Source organism: Neolamprologus brichardi, chromosome 12, assembly GCF_056152115.1.
Source record: "Neolamprologus brichardi isolate AB-2024 chromosome 12, ASM5615211v1, whole genome shotgun sequence".
NCBI lineage: Eukaryota > Metazoa > Chordata > Actinopteri > Cichliformes > Cichlidae > Neolamprologus > Neolamprologus brichardi.
The window spans coordinates 10,236,835-10,258,827 of record NC_142115.1 but is presented as its reverse complement, the minus strand read 5'-3'; the positions used below and the strand labels follow the sequence as shown (position 1 = coordinate 10,258,827).

The 21,993-nt window shown below is 39.3% G+C and overlaps 1 protein-coding gene across 1 annotated transcript; it reads right to left on the bottom strand.

Annotated features, from left to right (window-relative positions):
- Positions 1 to 3,731: 3,731 nt before the first annotated feature.
- On the bottom strand, positions 3,732 to 21,188 carry LOC148100160 (uncharacterized). The gene is made up of 11 exons (XM_087848815.1): positions 21,090 to 21,188; positions 11,973 to 12,108; positions 11,791 to 11,881; positions 11,260 to 11,680; positions 10,792 to 10,960; positions 10,481 to 10,698; positions 9,285 to 9,356; positions 8,762 to 8,928; positions 8,406 to 8,657; positions 6,318 to 8,162; positions 3,732 to 3,800 (listed from the first exon to the last, which is right to left on the bottom strand). The coding sequence occupies exons 1-11, from the start codon at positions 21,118 to 21,120 to the stop codon at positions 3,732 to 3,734; spliced, it is 3,471 nt and encodes a 1,156-aa protein (XP_087704941.1). The 5' UTR covers positions 21,121 to 21,188.
- Between the last annotated feature and the right edge of the window lie 805 nt (positions 21,189 to 21,993).

Here is a 21,993-nt window from a genome sequence, read left to right as displayed (position 1 = left end):
TACATAAAATATAAACAAATACATTAAATTAAGTTCAGATGTTTGGTGCACATAGAGTGGCATGTTTCTCAGTCATACAGGGGACATCAGCACAATGTTCAAAGCATTAGTCATTTATATTATAATTCTGGAGTGTCTAATGACAAGGATGAAATTTATGGAAGTTTAGCTATTTTTATTACATAATTGGGAGGACGAGGGATTGGGGTAATAAAAAATGAAAAAATAGGGATTTGTATTGACTTACCATAAAATAAATCGTTGCCAGTTTGCTGTACTCTCATCACACTCTGACATCATTGCTCCTCCCACCCTAGTTAATGACGAAACAGGTTTTTCAGCCAATCAGACGATCTAGTTTGCAATCATTGTTTAGGGTAACAGTTCTTGGAATGTATTATTAAATTAAATAATTACAACAGAATCCAGTCTTTAAGGCTGGACCCAAACTATGCTGCAGGTCCCAAAGTCAAACGATTACTGTGGAATCACAAAAATTGTCTAAATTCTTTAATCTTTAATAAAATGATCAGCGTTGCTGCTCTACCAGGTGTAATAATTAAGTTTAACATCCAGGCATCCATCTTTTTTTCCACTCGATAAAAGTTAACATGACGGTTCCCGATGGTAAGGAACAAATGCAATCGCATGGCAGGATGCTGTAAATGGACCAAACTTCAGTCAGGAGAACAACTGAGAAAATCCATCCACAATACGAGGTTAGTCATTAATTAAGAACTTAATTTATCTCAAGGAAAATTCTTTTGTCATACACATGCTCAATCATCAACCACTTAGATGTCTTTTTCTGTGTTTAATGATTGCTGTTAGGGGAGGATTTTGATTATCGATTTATCGATTAAAATAGATTCTAGCTTAGATAATGTTGTATCGATTTATTAAAATCTTGAATCAATTTTTAAATATAATCTAAGGTTAAACCTCTCAAAATTTCAACAACCACCAAACAGCTAAAACAGTGAATTAGAGCAGGTACACGGATTCTGCACACATGCCCCCGACGGATCAGAATCAGTGAGATGTCTCCTTTCTCACCCGACGACACGGAAGCACTCGGAGCTGAAAGCCGACAGTTCACTGATTCTGATGTTTCAGTGGGTCAGCGCTTTGTGTTTACGCCCTTTTTGTGATAGATTCTGAAGCTGCAGGTTGTATCTCTCCAAACAATATTGACTGAACCAGCAGCAAAAGAAGATCCAAACTAAGCTTCAAATTTTACTTCACATAAACATCATCATAAATTTCATCTTATTTTTGCTGCTTTGCTTTCACCACAATAAAAATCACACTTCATGCAGAGCTATCTATCTCTCTCTCTCTCTCTCTCTGTGTACTTCAAAAACAGTTTCCCGTCGAAAAATCTCAGTTTTCTGCATTATTAACTTGCTTGCCATTGTTTACAACGCTGTCAGAAGCTGTTTTTCTTTCCCTTTTACTTACTTCCGAAAAGAGAGCCTAATTTCTGCTGTTCAATCAGCTACTGAACAAATTTAAACTTTTTAAAATTGTGCAAAATTGCAAAATGCTTGGTTTTGTCTCTAATAACACCTCTGTAACTTTGCTCTATTTCACTTCAGCAGCATCATGTTTATATGTTGATTAATTGTTTTCTTTCATTTGTGATCTACTGCAGAATATTTTAAGGTCATCTGCTATAAAATCCCAGGCCAGGAAAATCGCCTTCATGTTTTTCTATGTTTTATTCTCAGTGACTTTAACACAAAGGCATCTGCTGTGATGCTTACACCTTTGATAAAGTCTTGCAAGTGTCAGCTTTCTTTTATAGATATAAAAATATGGAAATGTACTGATACGTGATCAGAATTTTAATATTTCTGACTGTCTGAGGCAAAAATTTAAATCGAATCGATCGATTTGGACATTGTGAATCAGAATCAAATAGATGATACCCAGCCCTAGTTTTTGTCCCACTTGTCAGCTTTATCCCCTAGTCAAGTCCATGTCTGTTATGTTTCCTTTTTTACTTTGAAAGTCTGTGTCCTATGTCAAATTTTTGAGTTTTGCTTCCCCGTTTATTAGGATCAGCTATGCCTCCCTCCCGTTTGCCATCCCTCGGACTGGACATCCTCCACAACATTCGCCTTCACCCTGTTCACCGCTCACCTGGTCAGCTTGGTGGAGGATGTGCAGCCTGGCCCGGCCTGAAGCTCTGTTAGCTGCCCGGCCAGCAGTTTGGTCATCAACTCTACCACCAGCTCCATTTTCACCTCAACAATTACTTCAGTCATTAGCTCAGTCTCCTGTTTAGTCACCCTCAGTTCAGTCACGCTCAGCTCAGTTGCCCTTAGTTCAGTCTCCTGTGTTGCTGCTAGCCAAGTTTCCTGTATTGCCGCTAGCTCAGCCATTAGCAGGGCCTGCACCTCAGCCATGTCTTTTGTCATCAGTCCAGTCTGCAGCTAAGCCTTTAGTTCAACTTCCTGTTCAGTCCATCACTCAGTCGCCCCTAGCTCAGTTACGTGCTCAGTCGCCTTTAGCTCAGCCACTCATTGGTTCAGCCGTCATCTTCAACTACTCATCTTAAGCAGGGAAAACACTTCATAAAAACATTTAATGGTTCTCCAAAGCTGGCCATGTTAGAGACAGTAACTCCCTCCAGGGCCTCCCCAGAGGCTGAGTGCCAACCACCAGCCGACTCTGGACCCCTGGAGGTTAAGACACCAGCGCCAACTACTTCACCTTCCACCTCCGTCCTCTGCTGGGTTTGTTGGTGAACACTTTCAGCTCCCTGAGGACTCCATCCCGCTGTTGCTACCTGAGCCAAACCAATTTGCTGCTCAGCTCCAGCCAGCGTAAGCAATACCAGAGGCTACCGGTTCTGTTCTGTGCTTGCCAGAGGTCCCTGCACCAGCTGGTTCTGCTCTGTATCTGCCAGAGGTCCCTGCAACTGCTGGTTCCTCTCTTTGTCTGCCTTAGGTCCCTGTACTTACTGGGTCTGCGTCTGTCTCCGCTGGAGGGTCGGAGGGTCCCATCCAGTCATCTGCCTCCGCTGGAGAGTCCGAGGGATAACCTCAGCTGTCTTCTGCATCCGCTGGAAGGTCTCAGGAACCACTCCAGCCATCGCCCTCGCCTGCTACGCCACCTCGTCTGGTCCAGCCTTGTCTGGTCCAGTGGTTGCGACACTGTCTTCCAATCCAGCCTCTTCTGGTCCTGTGGTTGCTACACTGCTGTTTGATCCATGTCAAGCACCTCAACATGGCCTCTGGCTGGATTTCATTGCTGTTGAGGGCAACTCCTGAAACGAGGTCATTACTGCCATTGCCTTCTGCACGGCCGGCCTCCGGACCAGCTTTTCACACAGTGGGCATCCTGAGCTGAACCTTTTTGGACTATTGTGCTCATGGCCTACGGGTCAACCCTTGAACCATCAGTGAACTGTTCCCTGAGCTCCTGCGTTTCTCATGGACTTTCTGTTTTCGCCTTTTGGGTCCTCAGTTATTCCTCTACACAGCTCACTCCGCTAGCCGTGAGAAGTTGTTGAAATACAGCAGGAGCAAAATAATCACGTAGAGTGCAATGATCGCAAAAACAGCAATGAGGATTATCTATATGAACAATTTGTCCAAACATCCACGTCTGCACCTGAAAGTTATCCATTTCTACGAATAAAATGTAAACATGATTGGATTTATTATAATGTGTAAAGTATCAGTGTATTAAGAAGAGAAACTGCTCTTACCTACAATGTTCTTCTACAGGATGTTCAGCTTGTTGGCTCTGGAGTTGACCAAAGGGTGCTTCATTGTGAGCTTTCTAAGGAGCTTGGAAGGAAAAGCGCCTGGATTTCATTAAGTTGCTTGCTGATGTTTCACCTCTCTACCAAGAAGCTTCTTCAGTTCTAAGGTCAAACTTATTGCTTATTGCACTGTAGAGGCTGGTGAGAAACAGTATTTCGTTTCAGGCTGGGTAACACCATACGAAATGACAATAAACTTCTTGAGTCTTGAAATGGTGGAGAATCCCAGATTTAAGTCCTAAAGGAGTGACCCCCAGGGGGTCTACGATGACCTAAACTAGGATGACCTGAATTACTGAGAACCTTCACAGATTTATTGTGAACAACACTTCACATTTGCATTTCCACTAATTGGAGCACAAATAATTTTTAATATCTACAGCATCAGTTAAAACCAATAAATCTGAGAAGTCAAACGCATAAAGAATAAACAATAAAACACACCTGCTATGGTCGATGTTCTTTTTCTGTTGTTTTTGTTTTGTTTTGTTTTGTTTTTTGTTTTTTGTTTTTTGTTTTTTTTTTTGGGGGGGGGGATCAATTTCTAAAAACACACTGCATACAGAAAAAAGTAAAAAAAAATTACCTTAATATCTTTCAATAATTGATTAAGATTTCTTTTCTATGGGTTGATTTAGGAAATGGGATGGGGGAAAAAAATGAAAATATTAGACATTCCATTGCCAAAACTGGATTGAAAAAAACTGAATAATTAGTTATTTAGATAGAAGAAACTGTAATTGGGCTTACCATTGAACACATCACAATGTTGTTAATTGTAATCAGGTATAATTTGTGAGGACTTTTATTTGTGTTAATTCAGCTAATGTTATTAATGACATCTGCATATCATGCCTATATAAAATGTGAGTTATTTGGAATTACAGCTTGGAAATGAAATCCATGACTAATGATTGTAGAACAAAGACACATCATTTTCAAATTGAACAGAAAAATCTTTATTGATTTTATTTTTCTCCATTTGGCATTTGTTATAAACAACGTATGTATGTCAATATTTGTCTTTTTTTAAACAACTATTATTTTAGAGGTAAAAAAATAAAAACAATACTTAAACTTAACAAAAAAACTTGCATGATCAAAGTGAGTAAAATGTAAGAACAAAAACAAAAAAAAACAGAGCGACTGTGTAAAATCAGTAACAAAACAACTCACATGATCACAAAGGTCTTGAAAATTTAGTATAATTCAAAAATTGAAACCAAAGAACTCTGAGATCAACAGGATCTAACATTCACATTCTCACTCTGGACATGACCTCCTTGTGTTGTCATTGTGTTCTCATTCCTTCCTCTGTTGTATCTCCTGATCTCAAATCGTTTTTTTCTTTAACCGTGGTCTCCATCTGTGGTCCCTGTTCCTTTATGTCTGTGTCCTCTGTGCTGAGTGCTTTGTCTTTATCTGTAGTCGTTGTATGTTGCCCATTTTCATCTTCAGCTATGTCAATTGTGCTCAATCCTTTGTTCTTTTCCTTGTTTTTTCTTGTAACTTCCCTGAGTCTTTGTATGACTTTTTGTCTTTTGTGTGTATCTTTAGGTGCCTCTTTAGTCTTGTGACTTCTGAGCATCTTTGGACTTAACAACTGTCTTGCAGTCAGGCTCTTTGGTCTTTTTCTTTCTTGCTTGTTGCCCTTTTGCTTTGTTTCTTTGCTTTCATCACACTTCGCCAAAGAGCTTTTCTTCATTAGAGACCTTTTCCTCTTTTTTGGGTGTGCCACTGGAGACTCATAGCTAGTCCCAGGGCCATCTTCTTTTACTCTAACTGTGTCTTTGTTTTCAGTTGTTCCTTCTGCTCTCAAATCATTTTTTTCTTTACCCATGGTCTCCATCTGTGGTCCCTGTTCCTTTATGTCTTTGTCCTCTGTTCTCAGTGCTTTGTCTTTGTCTGTAGTTTCTATCTCTGTTCTCATTCCTTCCTCTGTTGTTCCTTCTGATCTCAAATCATTTTTTTCTTTACCCATGGTCTCCATCTGTGGTCCCTGTTCCTTTATGTCTTTGTCCTCTGTTCTCAGTGCTTTGTCTTTGTCTGTAGTTTCTATCTCTGTTCTCATTCCTTCCTCTGTTGTTCCTTCTGCTCTCAAATCATTTTTTTCTTTACCCATGGTCTCCATCTGTGGTCCCTGTTCCTTTATGTCTTTGTCCTCTGTTCTCAGTGCTTTGTCTTTGTCTGTAGTTTCTATCTCTGTTCTCATTCCTTCCTCTGTTGTTCCTTCTGATCTCAAATCATTTTTTTCTTTACCCATGGTCTCCATCTGTGGTCCCTGTTCCTTTATGTCTTTGTCCTCTGTTCTCAGTGCTTTGTCTTTGTCTGTAGTTTCTATCTCTGTTCTCATTCCTTCCTCTGTTGTTCCTTCTGCTCTCAAATCATTTTTTTCTTTACCCATGGTCTCCATCTGTGGTCCCTGTTCCTTTATGTCTTTGTCCTCTGTTCTCAGTGCTATGTCTTTGTCTGTAGTTTCTATCTCTGTTCTCATTCCTTCCTCTGTTGTTCCTTCTGCTCTCAAATCATTTTTTTCTTTAACCGTGGTCTCCATCTGTGGTCCCTGTTCCTTTATGTCTGTGTCCTCTGTGCTGAGTGCTTTGTCTTTATCTGTAGTCGCTGTATGTTGCCAATTTTCATCTTCAGCTATGTCAATTGTGCTCAATCCTTTGTTCTTTTTCTTATTTTTTCTTGTAACTTCTCTGAGTCTTTGTATGACTTTTTGTCTTTTGTTGGTATCTTTAGGTGCCTCTTTAGTCTTGTGACTTCTGAGCATCTTTGGACTTAACAACTGTCTTGCAGTCAGGCTCTTTGGTCTTTTTCTTTCTTGCTTGTTGCCCTTTTGCTTTGTTTCTTTGCTTTCATCACACTTCGCCAAAGAGCTTTTCTTCATTAGAGACCTTTTCCTCTTTTTTGGGTGTGCCACTGGAGACTCATAGCTAGTCCCAGGGCCATCTTCTTTTACTCTAACTGTGTCTTTGTTTTCAGTTGTTCCTTCTGCTCTCAAATCATTTTTTTCTTTACCCATGGTCTCCATCTGTGGTCCCTGTTCCTTTATGTCTGTGTCCTCTGTTCTCAGTGCTTTGTCTTTATCTGTAGTCACTGTGTGTTGCCCATTTTCATCTTCAGCTATGTCATTTGTGCTCAATCCTTTCTGTTTTTCTGTAGTCTCTGTCTGTGTTGTCATTCCTTCCTCTGTTGTAACTCCTGCTCTCAAATCGTTTTTTTCTTTACCCATGGTCTCCATCTGTGGTCCCTGTTCCTTTATGTCTTTGTCCTCTGTTCTCAGTGCTTTGTCTTTATCTGTAGTCTCTGTCTGTGTTGTCATTCCTTCCTCTGTTGTTCCTTCTGATCTCAAATTGCATTTTCCCTCGGTTGTTGTCTTTGTCTGTGGTCCATGTTTATCTCTGCCTATGTCCTCTGTGCTCATTCCTTTTATTTTTTTTGTAGTTTTTCTCACTAGTCCACTGGAAACTTCTTGGTCTATGTCAGTTGTGTTCAACAAGGGACCATTTTCATCTTCAGCTTTGTCTTCTTCATTATCTGTAGTTACTGTTTGCATACTGCTTTCATTTTCACTCAAACTTTCTGGCCTCAAGGCTTCATTGTCTTCATCTATTGTCTCTGTCTGTGTTTGGTTCACACCCTCAGTTGCTTCCTTTGGTCTAACAACTTTTTGTATTTGTGTTTGGATTGCAATTCTTTCTGACATAATTTTAGGAGATTCCCAACATTTATTCTTGTTTTTAAGAAATTGAGTACGACTATAGAAATGTCCTGTGTCCTTTGTGGCTTTTCCTTTTCCTTTAGCATTATCTTTACCTTTGGTGGTTCCCAATGTACCTGCTGCTGTAAGGTCAATGTGTTCACAGTTATCATCATAATCTTCACCTTCACTACTCTCTGTAGTCACCATCTCTGACATATCTTCATCACCTGTTGTGTCTTCTTGTACCCTCACTTTTGCTCTTGCCCTGCCACTCTGTTTATGTGGGTGTTTTCCAGATGTGTTTCCTGCTGCCGGGTCAATGATTTTCCTGACTTCATTGTTACTTTCATCTTTGCTGCTGTCTGTGTCAATGGTGTTTGCGTGCTGTTTGGTCTTCTTTTTCACAATTTCTTCTCTTGTGGCATTTTGACTAGACTTTCTTTTCTTCGGTCCAGCATATTTTCTCTGCAACACATCTTTATTGTCTTCTGAGGTTGTAGATTCCTCAGAGTCTCTGGTTCTATTGTTCACAGCAAGTGCCTTTGCAGCATTGTTGCGGCACTTGAAGGCTTCGTCAAAGTTTAAATCTGCCTCATAAAACCTTGCTGCAGTTGCATCAGAATGGCACATCATCCGGTGGACTTGTACCTTGCTTTGGGTTCCCAAGAATCTCCCACTCTACAAATGTAAACATTAAATAATGTTATTAATTGCACTAACTTTTGACATTTTCAAGATTTGCAGAGCTAAGGACAGAACCACAAAAAGAAGTACAACAGAAGACAATATAAAGAAAAAGAAATGTCCTTCCAACATTAAAACACTGGGAGTAGAACCAGGAAGGGTGACTGTTTTATATCATCCCTCTAAGAGGATAGGAAGGTAAAAACACTGAATCACCATAAAGTGGAAACTACTCACAAAAGTGCTGATGCTGCTCCTAATCATAGAGAAGGTTGGTTTTCCTGGGATACCAAACTTCCTCCATGCATCTTGAAATGATGTCAGCATCTTAGAATAAGGCCCTCCATTGGTGTTGGCAAAAATCAATTGTGATGATACACCAGGGTATCTGTGGCGGTGGTACACAAAGCGGTGAAACCATATGTATTCGTCTTTCGTTAGGGGAACAAGTGCATGGCCAAATGTTTCTTTGGTCTTGTGCTCTTTTACCTGTAAAAGAATCAGCAACTAAATTACATTGCACACAGTCATTGATGTCGCTGGTAAGAAAACATCTTTAATCAGGGAGAGAAATAATTTCTTAATGACTTTACTCTGATTATCCGCCGGCCATCACCATCCGCTTCAGCAGTGCCAACTTCCTCAACTGTCATATTTGATATGACGGCTCTTCTGTGTCCAGTTGTGCAGATGACAAATCCAGCCAGAAGACCATAGAACCAGTCTAGGTTCTCAGTTGTGGGATTTTTCTCAAGCTCGACTATTAAGTAACATAGAGGTTGCACGGTAAGACACAAGGGATAGTTGAGCATATCCCTTATATTGCTATATACTCCCCCTAATATAATCCTATATAAACATCACAAATGCTACTGTTTGTATATGTATTATATATTTGAACAAAAATCAAAAGTCCAACAAGTGATTATAAATGAGCAGTCTGTTATAATTGAAAGCAAAAAGTTCTGTCATATATTTCTGTAAATCTGAGATTCTGAACTATATATACATACAGATTACAGCTGGTAAGTAAATATTATAAAATAATTCTCATTAGCAGAGATATTATTGGGGTTATTAGAGTTGTCCTTATGGAGAAATGAACTAAACACTTACCAAGTGCTTCAGGGATGTGTGTGGTGGCCTTCTTGAGAAAATCAGTGATGTGGACAGGATCTACAAGCATTTCTAAAAGACACAGAATGTTTTTATGTTCCTGTAGCTCCAGTCATGCTCATTCATGCTGCACGCAATGATGTAAATATAAAACAGGTTGTAGTTTAGACCTAATTTTTTTCAAAAAATTATTTTGTAAGAAAGAAGAACTGGCAATCAGTGCTCACAGTATATGAAAATGAATTGGATTGCCATTTTGAACTTAAATCTTACTTTCCAATCCAGAATACTAACCCTTTCAATTTATTTATCCTACTTCCTAAACTTTCCATGTTTACCAAGCTTAGTACTGAATATAACACATTCATGTTAAAAAAGGAAATATCAATATCCTAAATTTTGATAGTCTCATTTCCTTGACCATTTTAGTCTTTGTGTTTTTTGACTGTATAGTTCATTTTATCATTAGGTATCTTTAATTTGATTACTAGTTTGCTTATTGTTTAGATATTTTATGTTTTTTCTTTCTGCATTTGTATGTTTAGTTATGTGTTCCCACTGGTTAGTTGCTGGTCACGTCTCCTGTTTTTGGTGCCAATTTTCTGTTGTTTAGTTGAACTTTTACCCCTCACTTTCAACCTACCACAGATGTAGACAATTTTGTTGTCTACATCTGTGGTAGGTTCCCCCTGCTTTCTTTCCTTCCTCCTGACCTTTGTATACAAATAAGTATCCATGGTGTGCCTCTGTTTCCTTGTGGTGACAGACTGTTTTCCCATGTAGAAAGTAGATAAAAAGGAAAGTAAACAGAAACTAGAAAATGAAGCCTAACAACTCTGCATTTCCTAGTTTCTGTTTACTTTCTATTTTGTACATTGTATACAGTGGTACTTCTGAAATATCATTGTTTGTCCGCTATATGATATGTTGAAGTGAAATTGCTGATCCGAGCAACCAATGATTCATAAAGAAAAACCATGAAAATTATCAGGGCTGCACAAACTTTTGCATGCCACTGTGTATATACAGCAGAGAAAATATATACTTGTATACAATTTATACTTTAGATTATAACATTTTGAGTCCTCCTTCCTCACTAAATCACAGTAATGACATTGTGACATTTATATACAGATGTATTTATTACACATGCTAGGTAACGACAGTGATGAATAAGTAGTAAAGTTGGATCTTACGTGATTTTTTGATCCGGATGTCTTGCCTGTGGGTTTGTAACTCCCTTCTGCTCTTCTTCATCTCCGACTGAAGTGCAAATAAAGTCCCCTTTAAATCCTTACGGGAGGCTCTGACCTCTGGCAGTTGTGCATCAATCAGAAATTTCAAGAACGCCCTCACATTTCCAATCCGAATCCTTTTGGTTGTCACGGCATGTTTATTCAGATAAGTTGTCCATCTAAAAAAGGCACAAACAAACACAAATCAGTAATCACTTTAGTATTATTGAGATTACTGGACTAAAATATCACAGATATTTGTAAAAATGTACTCAGTCAGTCTTTCTCTGTTGTCCATAAATGCAAACGTCATTGCAGGGACTTGATTGTGAGACATGAAATATGCCCAGGCACGGACATGATGGACCCGTTGTTTGGCATTTTCAACGTCCCTTTTACTTGTTCCACAAATGTGCTGAAACCAAGCATTCAGGACTTTCTCTGTTTAAAATAAAGTGTAGTAACAACATAGCAATTAGAAGTGTCATGACAAACTGATGATGTACAGAAAACATTCTTCTAATTGAATTGGTTGACAATGATATTAGCAAGATATTGCTAATTAGCAGGATTTAACTTCCTCGATAGAATTCAATTAAATTCCATTCAAGTCACAACAACATTTGCCTCAAGGCACTTTATACTTTAAGATAGAGCCTACAATAATAAATAGAACAACCAGTTATCCAAATTCACATTACACTACACAACAAAAAACACTTTTGCTAAATAATTCATACCAAATTTAGGAAGCCGGGCTGTTGGGTCAGGTTTATGTCTTTCAAATTTCTGGCGCTTTGGGGGGTTGAGGGGTTTGAGGCCCAGTTTATCCTTAGTGGATTTCAGTCTTTTCAGTTTACTTTTCAGTTGTTGTAGTTTCAAATGCAGTTCTTTGCAGTTTTTGCAAGTCTGATGTTGGACTTGAGCATCATCTGACTGATTGACAGGGGAATGGACTGAGCTTTCTTCTCTAATCTCTGCAGATTCTTCACTGCTATCACTGCTATCACTTCGCTCCTCTTGATCACTGCTTTCAGTCAGCTGCTCTATGTCCAGTGAGGTCACCATTGGAGGCTGTGGATTTGAACGTCTGAGAGCTTTGAGGGCTTTCAGATTAGCCAATCGTTTCGCTGTCCTCATTACTTTCTTCTGATCTGATTTCTGAAAGGGTATAACAATAGAACAGCAATGTTTGAGAAAGTTAGTGAAACATGTCACATAAGAATGCATTCTAATTTAACAATAAAATGTAAGCTATACAAAACACTAACCTCAATCTCACAGTGGACATTTTCCAAGTGCTTGTCCAGTCTTATACGGCTTTTAGCTTTACATACTGGACAGTCCAGCCTGCCCCTGTAACTGCATATCACATCCAGTTTGACAAATGTAACTACAACTACCACTTTAAATTGTTGCATTTTTTGTCATATACTGTATGACAGTGACTTACACTGTAGAGCAGTAATTTAGCAGTAAATGAAATTCTTCTTTGTTTACAACATGGTGGTATTTTTTTAAATGCTGCCCAACTGCAACATATGGAACAGAGCATATTGGGCATTCTGTCATCTGACGTGGCATTTTTCCTGTAGAGAAGAATACACATCAGAACAGCCTAATTAATTTTTTGCCCACAAGTCTTCAAATTTAGGAGTATACGTCCCAATACTTGAAAAATAAGAAGAGAAATATAAGTAAACCTTGATATATATAAAAAGCCTACCACTTTGAATTGGAATCAGGAGTTTGGTGGCATTTTGATGGCAGTGGGAAGGAAGAACTCCCTTTTAAATGGACGGTTTTTTAAGATTTGGAAGCATCGCAGATATGTGTTCTTAAAGAATTTCAAGGGTCAATGTCTCTATGTGCTGATTTCTGTATGCGTACTTATTTACTGTAGGGCTATGTTCCTTTTTTATTTGACAAAAATAATCTGCCTAGCAGGCAGATGAAGTCTAAAAAATGATACGCAGATAGTACGATTAAAATAAATTCAATGGGTGCTAACAGACAATTTCATAGGTCTTAATGTGTGGTGCTACAAGGTATAAAAGTATGAACAAAATAAAAACATTTTATTACTCACTTCTTTCTTGACTGTGACAATATTTCACCATTCGCATAGGAATTAGGATGGAAATATAAAAAAACGAAATAAGAATAATGGGAAACAGGGAAATTAAAATCTTTTAAACATTAGTGATTTATATTTAATAGTTGGAATTTTAGTATTTAAATGTCACAAAAGAGATTAGGGATTGGGATCTTACAGTTGGAAGGACTTAGTGAATTTTATCCCAACTTACCTCTATGCAATTCCACAATCTTCAACTGAAACACTAACAGCTCTGCATATAACCTACGGGGATCTTAGCATTCAGATCTTCCAACCCATCATGCCCTCTGCTTTGATCATGTGATTTCTTACCAATAGTGTATATCTGAACTTGGAATGGAGGATTACCCGTTTGGAATTTTACATGTAACTTAACTAACATAATTTGCATATCTTCCTTTGGGGATGTTGTTAGTGCGAATTATCACTCGTTTAAATGTATTTCTTATATTATAAAATGAGGTTCAATTTTGAACCTAGAATTCCTTTTTAGCATATATTGCATTTGTAATTTGGCAAAAAAAACCACCCAAAAAACAACAATTCCCCTCTCACTCGTAAGGGTGAGTCGGTCTGTCCTTCAAGCTCAGGTCTGCTATAAGAGGCCCGGGAGCTTGAGGGCCCTGTGCAGTATTCAATTCATTTCAGGTCAATTTTATTTATATCGTGCCAAATCACAACAACGGTCACCTCAAGGTGCTTTATATTGTAAGATAGACCCTAAAATAATACATACAAAAGATGATTGAGATACAAAAGTATCTTAGCTGTTCCTAGGACTGTGCCCTCTGTATTTCTCAAGCTTCTTGTGTTCCTTCTTCCTGATGTTGCTGTCATTCGGAAATGCTACGTCTAACACTACAGCCATCTTCTTCTGTGATTTCCACAGAAGAAAGAAAACAGTAGTAGTCCAGTCGGTTATCCATCAACATTTTTTCTGTCTGCATCTAGAAGTCCCACAAGATTTTAGTTCAGTCATTCTCCACGACCCTAGTGTGCGTCTCCCATTTTGACTTCCAGGGCATATTGGCACAGATGTTTCTGTGTACTATTCCAGCCACTTGGTTATGGTATTCCATGTATGCCCTACTTGCTAGCATCTTGCACCCTGCTGTTATGTGCTGGATTGTCTCAGGGGCATCTTTACACAGACTTCACATGGGGTTTTGTCTGGTGTGATAGACCCCAGCCTCTATGGATCGTGTCTCAGAGCTTGTGCCTGTGCTGCCATGATTAGGGTTTTGTTAGCAGCTGGATAGCGTATGTATGTATATGATTAATTTGTAGTTGACTTTGACTCTGATACTTTGGGTGTCAGTAGGACTACCAAGACTCTGTATAAGTAAGTATATCATTTTATCTACTTTATTTAGACTTACCCACAACACTGGTCATAATTGTTGTATTGTTCATAATGTTTGCACTCCGTGCTGATTGTCCCTTGGTTGAGACCATGCCTGGATCTAAACCTAGTCAAGCTGGTCATGTCAGTACAGACCACAAGTGTCATGGAGGAGTTTGCTGATGTATTCAAGGGCATATTCCCCGGAGAATTCTCTTCTTTGTTTTTGGCCCACTTTGCACCAGAAAGAGGAAACCAGCGGCTGAACAACAGCAGCACTATTAAGCTTGATAAGCTGTTGTTAGAATTGTTTTAATATTCCTTTCTAGACCAGGATCTTTTTCTACGTAGCTGACGGCTGGTAACTGTGCAGGGGCGGATCTAGCAAAGTTTAGCCAGGGGGGCCGATAGGGCATGAACAGGGAAAAGGGGCACAAAGACATACTTTTCTTTCTTATTCTCATTTAAAATGTCTAGCTTTTAATTATTTAATAATTATATGAATCTTACACCCAAAGTTTTAATCTGATGTAAAATGTATAGAAGTCCATTACTGTATATAATAACTGTTAAGTCTAATATACCCTAGTAAGCTGTAGTACTTTTTCCTTTGGGAAAGTACCATCTGTGAATTCTGCAATTCTGTTGAAGAAAGATGTTGAATCTATTTAATTATTCTTGAAAAATAATTTATTTCTGTGAATTTTTTTCACCCTGCATCAAATTAAAGTTGATTACATTGATTAAGCATCATGAGGAAGAGGGTGGTTCCCTATTTTCTTTTGCTGGGAGTTTGCAACCCTATTAGTTAGGTTGCTTAATATTTCTGCTAAGTACTCTTTAAAATACCAGAATAGGAAGGATGGTGCAGGTTTAACTTTATTAGATTGATCAGTGTTGCTGAGCTATGAAATAGTTTGGGTGCAGTGTGTTTTTTTTTTTGTTTTTTTTTAAACATACAGGTATAACAGAATCGCTTAAGTGTTGTTGTTGTTTTTTAACTTGAGTATGAACTTATACAAAAAGCAGCAAGATATTAAAAAAACATTTTTGTTGATTAAAAAACACACTATATCGGATTCATATCGGTATCGGCAGATATCCAAATGTATGATATCGGTATCGGTATCGGACATAAAAAAGTGGTATCGTGCCCTCTCTAGTTTTAAGTAAGCTATTAAGACTCGACTGTACACCGTGTTCGTGTTTTCCTCCAAAAACAATAAGTTCTGTTGGAGCAGCCTTTCAACGCCTCTCTCTGTCTCTCGCTAGCAAACTTGACCCAGACAACAAAGTAAAGCTAGTTTTCAGCTACGAGCCCGACACAGAACCCGCCGTATTAGCCAGAGGTCCCTTTACTACGGTTCGGAGCCGCGAACCTTCAGTAACAGTAATAAATCACAGCAATAGTACATTCATGTAGTTGTAAACAGCATGATAATATATTAAGTAATCCAAAGTATTCAGAATACGTTACTCTCATTGAGTAACGTAACGGAATTCGTTACAGAATACATTTTGGGGCATGTATTCTGTAATCTGTAGTGGAATACATTTTAAAAGTAACCTTCCCAACACTGGTCTCAATCCAGAGAAATGTGTCATAGGTGCCACAGAAGTGAGTTACTTTGGACACAAACTCACCCGGGAGGGCATCCAGCCAGACCCAAAGAAACTACAGGCCATCAAGGACATGCCGCCTCCTGAGAATAATAATAATAATAATAATGGATTGCATTTATATAGCGCTTTTTGGGACCCCTCAAAGCGCTTTACAATTCCACTATTCATTCACTCTCACATTCACACACTGGTGGAGGCAGCTACAGCTGTAGCCACAGCTGCCCTGGGGCAGACTGACAGAGGCGAGGCTGCCATATCGCGCCATCGGCCCCTCTGGCCAACACCAGTAGGCAGTAGGTGAAGTGTCTTGCCCAAGGACACAACGACTGAGACTGTCCGAGCCAGGGCTCGAACCGGCAACCTTCCGATTACAAGACGAACTGCCAACTCTTGAGCCACGATCGCCCAATTCAATAAGAATGAGCTCGAGACAATTCTTGGAATGGCAAACTACCTGTCCAGATTCGCACCACGACTATCAGAAGTACCGCTGCGTCAGCTGCTCAAGCAAGACTTGGAGTTCGTCTGGGATCAGAATCACAACAGAGTCTTCCAGCAAATGAAGGATCTCATAACCAGAGAAGCAGGCCCCATACTGGCATACTACGACATGACCAAGGAGCTACGCCTACAGGTAGATGCATCCAAGTATGGTTTGGGAGCTGTGTTGATGCAGGACGGACACCCAATAGCATATTCTTCAAAGACACTGACCCCAACAGTGGTTAACTATGCACAGATCGAAAAAGAAGCGTTTCCACACCTACATATATGGCAGAAGAGTCATCGTCGAGTCGGACCACAAGCCATTGGAGCACATACTGAAGAAGCCAATCTCTGTAGCCCCTGCTCGTCTGCAGCGCATGCTGTTACAGCTGCAGAGATACGACATAGAGATTGTGCACCGGCCCGGAAAAGACATACCTGCAGATGATTCTGCTGTTCAATGTAAGAAAGACCAAAGAATTGACTGAAGACCAGGAAACTTGTGATCCCTGTTTCTATCCAAAGGGTGGAGCACTGTAAATATAAGTACACATTGAAAAAAACATGGATTGGGTAGAAAACACTACTGCACTCTAGAGGGCCCAAGTAATTTTTTGAGGTGGCTGAGGATTTTGTTGATGAGTTTGTTGTGGCCAGTACCATCCTCTTTGCTGTTGCATGCTGGGGCAGCAGGTTGAGGGTTGCAAATGCCAACTGGCTCAATAAACTGGTTCACAAGGCCAGTAATGTTGTGAGGATGGAGTCGGAGTCCCTCAGGCTGGTCTGGGTAAGGCACATGGTGTCCGAAACAAGCACAATGCTGGACAATGCCAGCCACTCCATGACGTGCTGGTCACAGGAGTACGCTCAGTGAAAGGCTGACAAATGCACCACTGAACGACACAAGAAATAATTCCTGCCTTTCGATATCTCTGTGCAACTTCCCCAACTAAAGCCCTGTACACACTGCCATAGTTATACAGCCTTATTATCTGCACATGCTCTACACAGAAAGGGAAATTTTACACCTTTACATTACCTCAATGTCAACTATATATATTTAATTTGTGCAGTATATTGGGGTTTTTATTATTACAACTATTTATACCTATTAGAGCTATTCTGTTATATTTAGTAACCGTATAGTATATTGTATTTATTTAATTTAGTTTGGTCAGTAACTGTTCCTACTGTCTTGGAGCAATTGTGAGAAGTGAGAAAGGAAAATCTTCTTTTAAAAGGACAAAACATCTGGCAGGACGGGGGAGGGACGGCCATTTGCCACGAATGGTTGGGGTGAGATTAATTCATTTATTTAGGTGTGTTTCTGTCAGGAATGCGTATTCTAAAGAAAATTCCCTTGCTGGTAGTGTAGCAAATTGTCATGGTCTGCGGTGGGTGGCTGGAATTTTCGTAAGCCTCCTGAACCTACCTGGGATCCGCCCCTGGACAGGGCCACCTCCTCCAGCTCCCGCACATCTGGAGCCAATTGCAGGCAATCAAGCCAGAGGGATTTAAGCCACACATTGATGTTCATTCACTGCCAGTTCGTCATCAACCCATGTTGGTAACAGGCCCTTATGCTTCAAGTTCTCTCTGTGATTATCTTGTTAACAAGACTTTCTTGTGCTGCAGTTGCTGGATTCACCTTGGCTCACGCTCTACCTCCGGACTCATGATACCAAGCAATCACTTGGAAAATCACTCTGTGCCTCACCTGCCTGCCCTCCTGCCATCACACTCCATCTGAAGACCCCAGATCTCGGGTCAGCCTTGCAACGCCACTAAGCTCCCCTGGATTCTCGTCACTCCCCTCTCAACACTCTGTGTCCCCTACTGCAACTAAGAATTGCTATACTTACAACCAGTGTTGGGTAAGTTACTTTAAAATAGTAACTTAGTCACATTACTAGTTACTTCTATCAAAAGTAACTCAGTTACTTCAAGTTACTTGTAATTTTCAAAGTAACTAGTTACTAGGGAAAGTAACTTTGGTTTTACTCAGAATTCTCTTGTTAATGTGTTGCTTCCACAACTTTGCCAGTCTTCTAGCTTGCTTACTTGCCACAAGTGCACTGTGCCACCAACCAATAGAAAGGAAAAGATAATGTGCATATTTCCACGAGAGAAATCCCACGCCTGGACCGTCATTGACTGCTGCCATGATTCTAGCCTACGTCACAGCGTCATGTGTGCCTTTTACATCCAACACAAAAACTGCAGTCGTGGTGCTTTGATTGTACTCAGAACTCGGAAATTCTGCCTTCTGAATAGGAAGATGTAGGTAACACCAGACTGCAGATGAGCTGCATACAGGGCTGGACTGGGACAAAAAATCAGCCCGGGCATTTTGACTAGAGACTGGCCCACCATTATAGGAAAAATCATAAAGCCTTTGAATGAAAACAAACGCTGTTGTGACAGTGATGTACACTGTTTTGATGGTATATATGCATCAATCTATCAATCCTTTGTAAGATTCAGATTATTATTTTTTAAAAGCGAGACATTTTAAATGAGAATAAGAAAGAAAAGTATTTCTTTGTGCCCACCTCTCCCTGTTAAAGCCCTACCTGCCCCCCTGGCAAAACTTTGCTAGATCCGCACCTGCACAGTTACCAGGTGTTACTACTTAGAAAAGGATCCTGGAGTTATCTGTCTTTCAGAAACAGTTCATAACTTCCCTTCAACTCATTTATGTTACCAAAAAGGTAAACCTGTTTCTCCATCACCTGTTCAGCTCTGATGATTCAGTAAGGACGTCTCCTGATTTCATCTTCATGTTTCTCTCTCACCAGATAACCAAACCGATATCATGACCAGCAGCTTTTTTGCAGCTGTGGCTCCAGCAAACATCAGCTGATACTAGAAATTAATATTAAATAAATTCTAACAACAGCTGATCAAGCTTAAACGTGCTGCTGTTGTTTAACGTGACTGGTTTCCTCTTTCTGGCACAAAGTGGTCGATAAACAAACGAGAGCCGATCAGCTGATCATTGATCAGTTTTCATGATTGAAGTAGAAACGGGAAAGGGGGGGGGGGGGGGGGAATGAAAGAAGAGGCAGCTGTGCAGTAAACACAGAATAACTCCAGCTTTGTGTCTTTTTCATTGTAGCTGAATTACGGGACAAACTGTTCCTTTTCACCTCAATAAGAAACGCGTAATATTTTCTCTGAAAACCAGACGGGACGATTGGCAACTCTAATAACTTATGAACAAAATAAAGTTCAACATCATTAACTTCATAGCACCCACCCAGCTGTATAGAAACTCCGTCATGCTAGCTAGTACGCAGTACGGAAAAAGTCAGAATAATGAAAATAAACTCCACCTAAACTTGGTTTATATCTGACCCAGATAGACTGCAGGTCATAACTTCTTACCTGAAGTTCAGTTCACACTTGGACCGGCGGCCGCCTCGGGTCTCTTTTCCTTCTGCATCCCCTTTCCCTCATCCACCTGCTGGCCTCCACCACTTGCTAATGTTACAGAATCTGTGGAAGCTCCACGATAGCCACCACACGAAGTAACGAGTAACGAGCCTATCTAAATCCCAGTAACGACTAACGCGTTCCTGATTTTGGCATAATAACTAGTTACCGTGCTCGTTACCACAATAATAACGTAGTTACTGTAACGCGTTACTTAATAACGCGTTAGTCCCAACACTGCTTACAACTTACCACTTCAGAGCTGCCTCCACTACCTCCCTAACTCCACTGTCTTCTCTCTTCAGTGTGACTGTTCCCTGCTCAGCTCCACTCTGCATCTCAGGCCCCATTCCCTCACCCTAGCCACGTTTCCCAGGCCACGCCACGTCAAACTCCACATCTTATTGTTTTTGTCCTTGCTACGTTTCTAGCACTTAAGCCTAATAAAATATTGTTACACCATCTGCTGTCTCTGCTCTGGGTTTCTGCGCCTGAGTCCAGTTCAGTACAGACCACTCGGTCCCGTGACACAAATACTGGTAGCTCCTCATACATAGTTTTAGTTTTAATTCAATATCCTCTCTTTTATAAAATAGATTTTTAAAACGTTTTTTAAATGTTATAAACAATTATTTTAAAATCCAAGTAAACATAAATCCTCTGAAGGTGCAGGCAATGCTGAACAATTTAAAACTTCAGTGTATTTATATTAAATGTAAATAAGGTGATTAAAATTTTTAAGGCAGTATATTTGCTGACAGTTGTTAACTATTTTAAAAAAACTGTCTCTTTCAAAAAATAAGTATATCTTTTGATAAAGAAATATATGCGTGAATATGTAGTTACACTAATGTGTATATGAATGTACTCACTGTTGAGCTTAACTCCCCTTCATGTCCAAAAGACAAATCTGTCTGTCTACAAAATAATGTTTGACTTGTTAAACAATTTGCAGACAGTATGTTCAAAACAAATTCATTATTGGTCTAATCTTAAATTCTTAAAGGTTAAGATGTATACTTCTAAATTTATGATATAATTATAAAATAATTAAAGAATTACTTTGAATGGTGGTAAAATGTGGTGTTTAAACTTTTAGTGATATGTTTTTAATTCTTAGAATAGCTATTACTTGGGATACAAGATTTAGAAGAATTAGGGAATAATATTTAAGGATTGGAAGAATTAGAGATTTGGATGGATGAATAATTGATTTATATTTCACTTATTTTTAAACAAATTTCTAAAAAATGGATTGAGCCCTTCAGCAAAGAAGAACTGTTGAAAAAGATGTTAGTGTTAAAGAATTTAAAGGGTCAATGTCTCTATGCGCTGATTTCTGTATGTGTCCTTATTTACTGTAGGGCTATGTTCCTTTTTGATTTGACACATATAATCTGCCTAGCAGGCAGATGAAGCCTAAAAACATTTTTCACTCAAAATGATACGCAGATAGTACGATTAAAATAAATTCAATGGGTGCTCACAGACAATTACATAGGTCTTAATGTGTGGTGCTACAAGGTATAAAAGTATGAACAAAATAAAAACATTTTGTTACTCACTTGTTTCTTGACTGTGACAATATGTCACCATTCACGTAGGAATTAAGAAAGGAAACCTAAAAAAAATGAAAAAAAAAAAAAAAACGAAATAAGAATAATGGGAAACAGGGAAATTAAAATCTTTTAAACATTAGTGATTTATATTTAATAGTTGGAATTTTAGTATTTAAATGTTACAAAAGAGATTAGGGATTGGGATCTTACAGTTGGAAGGACTTAGTGAATTTTATCCCAACTTACCTCTATGCAATTCCACAATCTTCAACTGAAACACTAACAGCTCTGCATATAACCTACGGGGATCTTGGCATTCAGATCTTCCAACCCATCATGCCCTCTGCTTTGATCATGTGATTTCTTACCAATAGCGTATATCTGAACTTGGAATGGAGGATTACTCGTTTGGAATTTTACATGTAATGTAATTGACTTAATGAACATAATTTGCATATCTTCCTTTGGGAATGTTGTTAGTGCGAAGTATCACTCATTTGAATTTATTACTTATGTTATAAAACAGGTTTCAATTTTGAACCTAGAATTTCTTTTTAGCATAAATCACATTTGAAATTGGCAAAAAACAAAACAAAAACAAAACACAATTCCCCTCTCGCCCATAAGGGAGATCTATCCTACAAGCTCAAATCTGCTACCAGAGGCCTGGGAGCTTGAGGGCCATGCGCAGTATCTTAGCTGTTCCTAGGACTGTGCACTTCTGGACAGAGATCTCAGATGATGTTCCTGGGATCTGCTGGAGCCACTCGCCTAGCTTGAGAGTCAGCACACCTAGTGTTCCAATTACCACTAGGACCACTGTTACCTTCACCCACCATTCTTCTTGATCTCTTCTCTGAGACTTCTGTATTTCTCAAGTTTCTTTCTTCCTGATGTTGCTGTCATTCGG